The following is a 12275-nucleotide window of genomic DNA, read 5'->3' on the forward strand; positions in this document are numbered from 1 at the left end:
ACCCCTTATTTGTCCTCCATGGTATCATTATCCCTCTTACCCCCGACTGCTTAGAACTCAAAAGCAAATTGCTTCACTCACAGGTTTAAGCCTAAGCTCCTTAGCTGGCATCTGAAGTCTTCATGGTCTGTTCCTGCACACCCCTCCTGCTTCACTGTCCTACAGAGCCTGAGCACACTGTTCCACCCACCGAAACAGTGCTTATCTCCTGTTAAAACAGGCCTAGCTCCTCCACTAGCATCATCTTTTGGAACTACCTCCAACCCCTAAACTTCCCAGTCTTTTTCTAGTACTCTTTTTCCATGCTCTCTAGCCATCCTGCTACCTCTGCCAGTGTTCACTGGAGTATTTCAAAATAGCCTGTTCATTTCATTTATTCTTCTTTTCCTTCTAGATTCTGAATCATCTCTGTATACTCTGCTAGGAGCCACAAGCAAAATATATGATGTATGGCACCTTTGGTTGTAAAGCCAGCTAGCCACTGAGGTATTATTATGCTAAGATTTACATTCATATGCAAATTGGGCTCCTGCTGTTCACCTTGGCCTACTACTGGACTCATGTTACGGGGACTCATGGAGAGTTCCCATTGGTTGGGGAAGGATAGTAGGAGGAAATTCCGGGGGAGGTCCGGGGGACCGGGGTTCCGGGAGACGGCGGTTCCGGTTAGACGCCCGCGTGGGAGGACCGGTTTTTTGCTTGCTGGCGCTGAGAGTGTTGGCGGCTTTTTCAAAATAAAGTTTTGTTCCTGCTTGAGTGGCTCGTGATTCTGTGCCCAGCCAAGACTGCGGCATACTCAATGCTATGTGCATGCCTGTACTTGCATTTAAGAGCACAATAAATACGGATGAGTCATAAGGAGGAGTTCACACAGCAGGATGGGAGTGGCTAGGAAGACCCATTGAACATTGATAAGAGTCCAGACTATTCTCCAAAAACAAATTCACCCAGGTTGTCTGCTGAAGTTATCATGTTAGTCAGGGACCTACCACTGTTTGCATCTTGTCTCCTGGTCTGGTTACCCTAACTTCTGGGCATTTGTATTCACTTATCTATTAGTAGATATTTTGCTAGCAATGGGGAAAGAAAGAAAGAGAGAGAGAGGGGGGGGGGGGCTGGCTAGGTGAAAAGGAGAAACACATAAAATGAACATAGAACATGATGTGATAAATGGTATCATAGAGACAGACACATAAGGGAATAGAAAGAAAAAGACTCATATGGACAAGGTTGAAAGACCTCATGGAAGTGAATTCTGAGGTGCCAGAAAAATGATTAAGAGTTGGCCAAGGCAACTGAAATGAGTTATTCTGGCCAAATTTACCAAAAACCAAGCAACACTTTTGTTTGATTTTCTTCCTAAATCACAGAATTTCAAAAACTTGAGTCTATATACGAATAGAACCTTGCCCTCAGGTAAAGTTGGGCAGTCTATCTCAATAGCAACTGATTTAACAAATCAAGTTCTATTTACTTCTCACAAATCACAGGTTTCAATAGAATAGAAGACACAGAGACAACCCCACATAAATACAGTTATCTTGTACCAGACAAAGGTGTTGAAAACACACATAGCCTCTTCAACAAATGGTGCTAGGGTTTATTTATTTATTTATTTTTATTGTGGTGCTGGGGATTGAACTCAGGGCCTTGTGCATGCAAGACAAGCACTCTACCAACTGAGCTATATCTCCAGCCCCAACAAATGGTGCTAGGAAAACTGAAAATCCATATGCAGCAAAATGAAATTAAACCACTATCTCTCACCATGCACAAAACTCAACTCAAAGTGGAAAAAGGACCTAGGAATTAGACGAGAGACCCTGCACCTAATAGAAGAAAAACTAGGCCCAATCTTTATCATGTCAGATTACGTCTTGACTTCCTTAACCAGACTCCAAACGCACAAGAAATAAAGAATACATCCATATTAATTTCTTCCAAGTTAGAATCATGTGTTCTGTATGAGAAGCGCAAGATCCAAGCTAAATTTCCTTACTGATATAAGGTTAAAGCTTTGAAAAGATTATTTATAACCATTTATTCACCTTCCACGGCACATCCACAAAATAAAAGAAGTCTGAAATGTCCACAAAAGGAACTGAACAAAAGCAGTAGGAAAAACAAATTCACCCAGGAAGCTTGACTAAGTTGCCTTGAATATATTTTTAAGGCTGATTGTCCTTGTGATCAGATAGAGAAGTCAGTAGAGTTAAAAATAAAAATCAATCTTGCTTCTATAAGCACTGAAAATTTTTTTCTCACAGAGTACATTTCCCTAACTGATTCTTTGGGGTATCCTTAGGTTTTCTTTGACACTTCCAGTTCTTATTTATTCCAAAGGAAATTCTGAGCACGAAGTACTTTCATCTTTCCTGTGCTTTGGTGAAAACAGTAGCATTTCCTAGCTTAGGGACAGAAAACAGTAGGTTTTCTTAGTATCCAGATAGAGATGATTTCTTTCAAAGGATCCTTGAAAAATGAAGACCATTTTATCTGCTTCTACTTGTCAGCCAGTATATCTATTCATCCTTTCGAATATTATCACAGTGCAGGACTCTTCACAAAAACGTGAAAACTCATAGTTAAGGAATTCTAATCTCATGTGCTGCTCTTATCTAAAAACTACATTAAAATTGCTTTAAGGTAAAAGTAAAATAGTTATAGTTAAAATCCTTCAAGGGCAAATGAATTAGTCTGAATTCAAATAAGTACAGTCGAGGTGAATTAAATATGACTACATGCATAAATGTATATACAGCTGTATTTCACTCTTGGTAAAGTAATGGTGGAAAGGTTTAATAGAATTATAGTACTTTTCAAATAAAAAAGAGATGTTGCTCTCAGAGTGCCACTACAACTTCATCTGATCTTGTCTCACGTGAAATTTATGAACTTTGGCTACACTGATAAATATTCTGGAGAGGTCTCCAACAGAGTCAGCATCTGTACCCTTCAAATAGCCTGGAAATTTTTTGGATACAACACACAGTAGACTAGATACTGGAATAAATTCAGTCAAATGATAATGTCAAAAAAAATGTCACCATGTATTACAATTAATAGGATTTCCAATTCAACCATATTTATGATTTTATGTACTGAGCATAGTGGGAACTAGCACCTGGTTAGCTTCATGAGGGAGGCAGGCAAATAATCCACAATATAATACGAAAATGGAATCCAAGAGGCTGTTCACTTCTAAAGAAGAAGGTCATTAATTCCAGCTGAAGCTGTAACTGAAGGCATCCTGCAGGAAGATAAGTTTGAGATGGGTACTAAATAATCAGACTCTTTCAGCAAATAGCAAAGGAGCTGAAGTATGTCCTGGATGAAAGCTGAGTTAAAAGGCATTGAGGGAAAACCGAAAAAAGGAGCATACAGATTCTACTTGCAGATTGGTTTCATGGCCCTGTTTCTCAAACTTCCAATTTCTCCTTTCCCTTTTAAGATTTTCACACATGCTATCCCCTCTGCTAGAAAATAACCTCCCTCCATTTCAATTTTACCTCCTATCCCCTTCTTTCTCTCAATTCCTCTTTTAGATCTCAGTGGAAAGGTCATTGCTTAAAGCATTCATTCCTGAAACCTTCATCTCATTCCTGATTAAGAGGGACTCCCTTCCTGCACACCTGCCTAGCACCTCACAGCTTCCCCCACAGAATTTGCCTCATGTAATTTTACAATGTATTAGTGAAGAGTGTATTTTTTATTTATCATAACCCACAGACAAAAATGTTCTTGCCAGGCCGTGATCTTATCTATTGTTATGTCACCAATATTTGGCTCTGTCCTTGGTACTTTGTAGGCAAGCAGTATTTATCAACTACATTTAAGTATCCACCAGTTCCTTTAGTTTTACTTTGTGAGATTTTGGCACTCAAATATAACTTATGTTTTTATAAACAGGAGATACTTTCTATACTTCATATACAGGAAAGAAGTCTCCAGAACTGTTCTGCATTTTAAGATAATTCAGATTCTAGTTTCTAGACTTACTTTTTTTTTTTTCCTTCCATGGGATAATTATTTCTCATGAAAAGCAAAATTCACAACACTAAAAATTCTGTGTTTAGGGCTGGGGATGTGGCTCAAATAAAATAAAGATGTTGTGTCCACCAAAAACTAAAAAATAAATATTAAAAAAATTCTCTCCCTCTCTCTCTCTTAAAAAATTCTGTGTTCACATTCAGAAAACAGAAATAAATTGTATGCATTTGGCTAGTTGTAAATTCACCAAAATATGGATTATCTTAAGCTAAAAAAAAGGTACAACAAAACAAAACAAAAACAACAACCAGTTGGTAAAAGACAAAGTAGAAAAAATATTGAACTGATACAGAAGAGACAAATATGAAACCAGAAGTTTCTGATTAATTAAAAAAATAAACTATATCACATAACTCTATGAGCTTCAGCTATATATAAAAAATTTAATAAGAAAGGCATTATTTATAACCTAATTAATATTCTCACATACTCATTCACTTGCTCTCTAATTTTAGCCTATACTCTCATTGATTTAATATGATTTTTCCATAAATACTTATCAATAGAACATGACATATTCTATTTCAAACCTGGATACACTGTTTGCTATCCAATCAAGGAATGGGAAACAGTATTTTTGTGTTGAGGACATTGAGGGAGATTAGAATGTGAGCCTGCGATCTGGGACAGGTTATAAGAGCTGGAGTACCATTGTGCCTTCCTGCTGTTTGATAGCTACAGGTAAAAATGTGAAACGGCAGTGAGGCCCTGCCATCCTTCATGCCATCCCATGTCAGGGGTGCATACTCACTAACATTTTATTTTTTTTCTGCAGAGACAGAGAGAAGTGACTCAAGGAGATGCTATCATGGGAATAGTTAAAACACATGTTTTTGGCAGACATTTCTCGGTTGTAAAAATTGTCCAGAATATATGGCTCTGAGGTTGGTACCTGTGTGTAGTATTTCTATTTACTACAGAAAATGCGCTTAGCTTTTCAAACCTCTTTTTTTAATGTGCCATTCTTTATCCACAAAGGCACACCTCAAGAGAACATTTATTTTGAATAATTGTCTTGTTTTCTTCCTACAGAGATGATGAATTTCATTTAGATTCCCCGAATTGTGAGCTCTAAAAAAAAAAAAAATCAGTATGAAGCTAACATTTCACAAAAATAAAATATCACAGCAGCCAATATATAATGTGTATCCTTCTGAGTTTCATTATTTCCCATTTATTTTATACTGAAAATATTGCATTTAAAAATAATAACCTAGGCCTCTGAAACTGCAAGGACTATTTTGATACAGGAACTGTTCACATTTATAGTTTTATCTCATTAGTCACCACGTAGTAGTGCTTTTTGCCAATAAAGAGGATGCATTAAAATGAAAGGGTTTGGTAATAATAAATCACCTTTAAGTACGCAGAAGAAAATGAGGCTGATAGAAACTATGTCTGATGGCCACAGGAAATAAAAAGGAAAGTCATAGGTAGAAAAGAGAATAGAGATGGGTGAGGATAGTGAAGGGAGGGGATAATTGTAAATTTGTCTGAATATCAGAGCTAAAAATTATACATGCTGTGTCTCTTAAACAGGTGAAAAATCAATCAAGAACATTACCTACTTAGGAGATTGAGGCAGAAGAATTGCAGAAGTCTAAGGCCAACCTGGACAATATAAATACCCTGTCACAAAGGAAGATAAAAAGGGCTGGAGGTGGAGCTCAGTGGTAGAGCGTTTCCCTTGCACATGTGAGGGCCTGGGTTCAATTTCAGTACCTAATAATAACAATAATAGTAATAATAACAATAATAATAATAATAAATAAAATAAAAAATATATTATCTGACTTGGGCCAGGGAGGAGGTTATGTTTTAGAATATCTGTGAGACATTTCTTCAGCTCAGTCTCACTCATAGGGGAAACAGCCAGGTATCTTCAGGCACCCAGAAACAGGGCCACCATGCATGTGACAAAGGTTCCCAGATCATGTCTCAGTGGATTTCCACGGGAGATGGGAGGATACTGGTTAGACCAGTCAGCTGGCTGTGGCTTGCTTTACTACCTCCTTGTGAAAACTTCAGCCATTTTTAAGATTATTTGTAACTTATGCATGTAGTAGAAGAATAGGATTAACTCAATAAAACTTTTCCAACAGCTTTTCTGTTGTTCTTACAATAATCCCCAAATATCCTGCAATGGTCTACCACCTTATAGAATCTGGCTCTGCATGTCTCTCTCAGTGTGTACTAGAATCCCACTGACTTTCTTTGTCTCCGCCAACAGGACAGCTTGTTTGTATGACATCCATTTACTGTTTTTATCAAGATCTTCCCCCATATTTTGACAAGGCTGCCTCCTTGTAACTCAGGATAATGTTTAAGTCATTACTCACTACCCCCTCTGGACTATCAAACTCCTAATGCATCAACTTGCTTTCTATTTTCTTCAATGTACTTTCACTGTCTGAAAAACTGTTTATATATATATTTATTTTCTTGTTCATTTTCTTTCTTTCCCATTCCCACAAGAATGGAAACCTCAAGTAAACTGGACGAATGAATTACCAAGGGCAAAGAAGGACTATGGGCCAATGGTAATCTCTGACACCAAAATTGAGTAACAGAGAATTCACTTTCAGTGTAAAATGTTCACTCAATTCATTGAGATGGCCTCATTTAATACTAAAAAAAAAAAAAAAAAAAAAAACAGACATTAAAGAGAAAAAAAAAGTCTGTGCCTTAAATCCTGGTTTCATCACATATTTATCTGGGTAATCTAAGTTCCCTTTATATAATGGAAATGATATATAGATCTCATTAGGTTTTAAAACAGTCCACATAACTTGCCTAGCATTGTTACTGACACTTGATACATTCTCAAAATTTGGTATTTTGTATTATGGCTACAATTTTCTTCCATCTACTCTTGGCCATTCTAGGGCAATCTCTATAACTAGAGTGGAGTCCATTGTCTCTGCTCATCCTTCTCCCTTCTCTTCACTCTTGGTGACAGTTTGCTGCTCCTTTGTGGGGTTGAACCCAATCAGAAATGGGCCTGTGACCTATTCTGAGCTAATGCATGCCTACCCTGGTCCTTGGCTAGAGCTGGTGGGCTTGGGAACATTTTCTCTTCTTCTACGAATGTTACACTAGTTTGGAGTAACCATCTTTACCCAAGAGAGAGAGTAAAAAGGAGGCCCAATGATGAAGTCCACACAGAGTAAAGAAATACTAGCAGACAGAAAGCTAAACAGTCTCTTGAGGAACTCATAATCCCAGATCACACTGTCCTGTAACAGCCACAGGCCCTGGACATCTCTGATATGTTAGCCCATATATTAATTTCCTTAGGCCTATTTGAGTTTGGTTTCTGAAATTCATAAAAATCTAAAAAATGCCTTCTAATCAAGCACTAGTTTGATGTAAGATTAAGGAGAAAGAGGCTTTTTCTAGCATCCAATTTACGAATAAATTAATGTCCACTATGAAATGATTTCCAGTGTAAATGTAAAAAAGGCACTAGGGTTATGAGGAAACAGAAACCTCAGGACTTACTTAAAATGGTTAATGTTAGCTTGAGGCTCTGTAAATCAAGAACAAATTGCCCATGAGCAATTTAGGACTATTTGTGCTTACAGAGTAACAGGAAAAATTAAGGAAGAAATTAGTACCTTATTCAAGAAACAAGCGGAAGAGAAGGTACTATTGGAAGGAGGAAGATAATTACCTTTCTCTGCAAAATAAATCTAACGTGCAGCAAGCAGGATGCAGAGCAGGCAATTACTGACAAGGGCATCTAATTTGTACTGAGTTCATACTTCTCAAAATGCTTTCTCGAGGAAAGATACACTAAAATGTTTTCTTAGGAGAATATGATAGCTTGTAACTAATACATGTGCCATTTTCTAATAAACATCAGGAATCCGGTTTAGGTGATCATATATAATAATTCTATAAGACCCCACAGGGCTGAGAATGGTAAGCCACACCTCCACTCTTTTCTGCTAGTTATGCTTAAATACTTTAATGCAATGAAGCACATTTGAGGAGAACATCTTATGCAAAACCCTTTGATAAATACACTGGGGGACACGGAGATCAATTCATTCCTCATCTCAAAGAGCTTTCACTAGATAGAGAGGATGAGAATTCTGTACACATAATTCTATTATTGAGGAGGAGAAGTACTGGATTCTATAGTAATCATAAAGTAAAAAGACAGGGTGGAAAAATGATACGATATTCATTTCGGCCTGAGATCGTGGTTCTGAAATTGAAGTGTACAAAAGAATCGCAGGGAAGGCTTTGTTATAACCCAGGCTGCTGGACCCATCCCAGAGTTTCTAGCAAGTCTGCAGCTGGTCTTGGAATCATCCTTTCAGAACTCTAGATTAGGCACCATTTGGGGAGCTTCTAAAACATGCTAGTGCCCAGGCTGCACTGGAGCTTCAAAATAAAAGAAAGATAGTTTATAAAGGAGAGTCGACTTTCTCCCAGAGTGGGACATTGAAACTTCAGATTCACTTCTTGCTGTGAAAAGAGTCAGTACATTGTATACCTTTAAGAAATAGGGATCTAGACAAGGTGATAATGCAGGGGCAGTCTAAGAGACATTTCAGATTCATCAGGATCTTGAACTACATTTTAAGAGGAGGTAAAAATGATGGTAGGGATTTGAGACTGAGAACTTCAGAAAATTGATATTTTATCGATGAACCAGAGAGCGGAGGAGAAGGGCCATGTTTGTGAGACCAGGTAAGTAGGCAAAGCATTCCTAGAGGAAAAAGCCAACCCATTGTCTTAACCACCTGAACCTATACCACCTCCAGCTGGACGTTTTAGGAATTATATTCACAGTGAGGCCCCATCAGAGACAAAAAAAAAAAAAAAAAAAAAACAACAACAAAAAACAACAAAAAATGCCACAACAGTATTTTTGAGTAGAGCATTATTTCCCTTTATAAATAAAAAGCCTAGGGCTAGGGATGTACTTCAGTGATACAGTACTTGTTTAGTATGCATAAGGTCCTGGGTTTGATCCCTAGTGGCACAAAAATGAACAATAAAAAGCTTAAATTTTTCAAGCAATTTAAAAAAGATACATATGCCAATATTGTTGAAAATTAAAGCTACTGAATTACAATAAACTTCCCTCCACTGTTGGTGGTTAATTTTTGCAGCCATTTATACCTTAACAATATTTTAGGGAAAAGCTTAACATACAAGCATTAACATATCTATTTGTAAGAAGATAGTTTTCCAATACCCTGTGTCCTGTCATATCTTCCATGTGGAAGATATTCTCCCCGTGAGAAGGCACCAGCTGCTCCATGTACATGAAGGAACCTATGTTACCCTTAATCCACTAAGTCTCCTTGGGGACACCACTATAACATGTCAACATCACCTCTCCCCTGGAAATGGCCTAGGATATATTTATTCTCTTCTCTTTATCTTTTTCAAAGTTGAAACATTAATATGAAAATTTTAAGAACGCTTTCCTTTATCATTTTTATTAGGAATAAGATTAGCCATTAGAATAGACGAAATCATAAACATTATAAGAGGACTTCATATCAAAGTAAAAATAATAAATAATCTAATATAATGGAAATGTCCCAAACCTAATTGATGTGTTCAAAATAGAGACATTTAAAAACAAAAATGACGCCAACCTGGGCAGTTACATACCTGAGTTTCTGGTTGTATTGCTTGACCTTTTCCAAGGAGGCTGCATTTATCTGGGCTTGAAATTCTTCCACAGAAACATTGTCTCTATAATAATATCCTTCCAGGCTCTCCAGTGCTGTGTAGACAAGTTAATGTACTTTATATGCAAATTCATAACTCAATTTGTCCACATTTAGTCAAATTTTACTATTAGTAAATGTGCGAGATTGCGCCAAATAGGAACATACATGCAAGACACTGCATACATACATGCAAAGCTTGAAAGAGAATCAAAACTGTTTTTCTGCTCTCAAAATAAACACCAAACATTTGGTGATTTTTCTGTTAAGTAGGCAAAGGAAATTTCTAGTTTGAACTGTCATCTATTTTTAAAACATTTTGTATGCATTGTAGAAGACTAGAATATGCCACCCCAAAATATGCCTCTTTGGCATAAAGATTATTTTGAGCTGGTTATTTTGAGAAACTGCAAACACTGGAGAAACTCTGAAAACAAAAGAAGTTTTCTTTTGTAAGGGAAATTGGCATCTGTAAAGGAAATCTGCATTTGTAAGGGTCTCCTCCCCACCAGGAAGAGGGGTGACTGAATCAAGGGACTTGGATCACTTGCTCTTTCTAGTTACCTCCCAGTGACTGAATCCTTCCCCACCCTTCTTTCTTTGTTTCAATGGATGATACTACAGTGGGCTTCCTCATCCTCAGAGTGTACCTTCCAAGACACCAGCCACCCTGTGGACTGCTGAAACCACAGCCAGCCAGGATTCTGTATATCTTGTGTTTCTTCCTCTACTTTATCATACAAATGTAATGCCTTTTCCACCTTAACTAAGTACTCCTCACTGGTTATGACCCTAACTTTTGCAGTTTGTGCTGTGAAAGTAAAACTAACTTAATTTCCTTTTCCTTCTTCACTATTTCATGGGTAGAGGATCTACTCTCCCTGAAGATAGTAATCAAAGAGTTTTCACCTTTTCAAATAAAGGAGGCACTTGAGGGCTTCTTGACATATCCTGATTGCCAGGATCAATGTTCTTGAGCCTTGGGGCCGTTATTTAGTAAAAATCAGACTCACTTGGACATAAGCACTGTGGTACTGCAACAGTCAGTGAGGTGATAACTGGGACCGCCGACTAATGGGCAGGTGGTGGAGAGAAGCCTGGACACTGGACAAGAGGACAGCTCATGTCCTGAGTGGGATACAACACACCACACTGCCCAGGATGGTAGGCTTTCTAAAACACAGATTGCTCATTGCCCGAATTTTCTGATTTAATATTTTCAGACCATGGTAGACGGTGGGTAGCTGAAACCATGAGACTTGAGAGTACAGCTAAGGGGGACCACAGAATGCAAACCTGCCTAAGTTAAAAGCCACCTCCTGGAAATTCGCTCACTTCTCCATGGGTGTCTCCTACATATGCATGACGTGTCCAAGTTATTAAACTTCTGTTTTTCTCTTCTGAATATGTTTTTGTCATAGGTGTTCATCCCAATTAAGAACTATGAAGAATAGAGAGGAAATTATTTTCCTCCCCTATCACAATCTTTGTGAAACTAAACTCAAGCTTCAAATATATAACTTATGCATATATACACACATATGCACATATATTATGCATATACATTCAGAACAGATGAAGAGGCAGAACTGTATATGAACATATACCAGAATTTTAAAATAGGAAATCATTACTATCCATGTATATTTACATTCTTATAGCCTCAATTAAATCAATCAATATTAGTGAAATATATAAAAATTATAGATAAAGTGGAACCTTAGGAAACTACTTCTACTCAAACACTTAATTTAGTTAAACACACAAGTAAAACTCCATTGATTTTTTTCTATATTTTTACTGTTGCATTATAGTCCTGTATAATTGTGGGATCTATTGCTGACATATCCTAATTGCCATATTCATATCTGCACAAAATATAATTTGGCAAGTATTATTCCCCAGTATTCCCCCTTTCTCTCCTTTCCTCCTTCTCCTTGGTCTCTTTCCTCTATGGAACTGCCTTCCATTTTCACAAAACTCCCCACATGTTAAATGTCGATTGGTTAACACAGATTTTCTTTCTTTGCTAACATTTTTTTAAATTAAGTATTTCTTTTCCCTTTAAACTCTACTTAGTGGTATTTAAAATTTCCGTAGAGAACATGCATCACATGATAGGACTCGGAAATGCAAAATTTCCTATGGAAAGTTTGCCAGCATCAGGAACAATAATGGGTTCAACTTGGCAATGAAAACTGTTCTTCCTTGAACTACAACTGCTTTTTTTTTTTTTGAGCCTCAATTTTCAACAGACTATTTCAAAATTGGTCAAAAAATCAAACTTTCCAAACTACTAAATGCAATAGTTCCTTACCTAAATACTGAGGTATTATACAAATACAAAACGACAGAAGTTGTTATCACTATTTTTTTCCCTGCAAAAACAGGAAAGATACTGCTAATTTTAGCTGTGCTATATTTTCTAAACTAGTTCCAGAGCACTGAACAAACGAGGAAGTTATTCAAGAGTATTACTAAGTTTGAAATTTTAAGATGGTATGATTGGTTTATAACTGATTAAAGCAT

General features: G+C 37.1%; 1 protein-coding gene across 2 annotated transcripts in view; it reads right to left on the reverse strand.

The window, feature by feature from the left end:
- Window positions 1–12275, reverse strand: part of PREX2 (phosphatidylinositol-3,4,5-trisphosphate dependent Rac exchange factor 2) — a 294603-nt gene that overhangs the window by 53207 nt on the left and 229121 nt on the right. For both annotated transcript variants that reach the window (XM_081266437.1, XM_081266436.1), the window contains exon 35: window positions 9688–9802. In XM_081266437.1, the coding sequence (XP_081122563.1) occupies window positions 9688–9802 (115 nt within the window). The remainder of the gene's footprint in view (window positions 1–9687; window positions 9803–12275) is intronic.

Source organism: Spermophilus citellus (assembly GCF_964194105.1).
Source record: "Spermophilus citellus genome assembly, chromosome: 14".
Taxonomy (NCBI): Eukaryota; Metazoa; Chordata; class Mammalia; order Rodentia; family Sciuridae; genus Spermophilus; species Spermophilus citellus.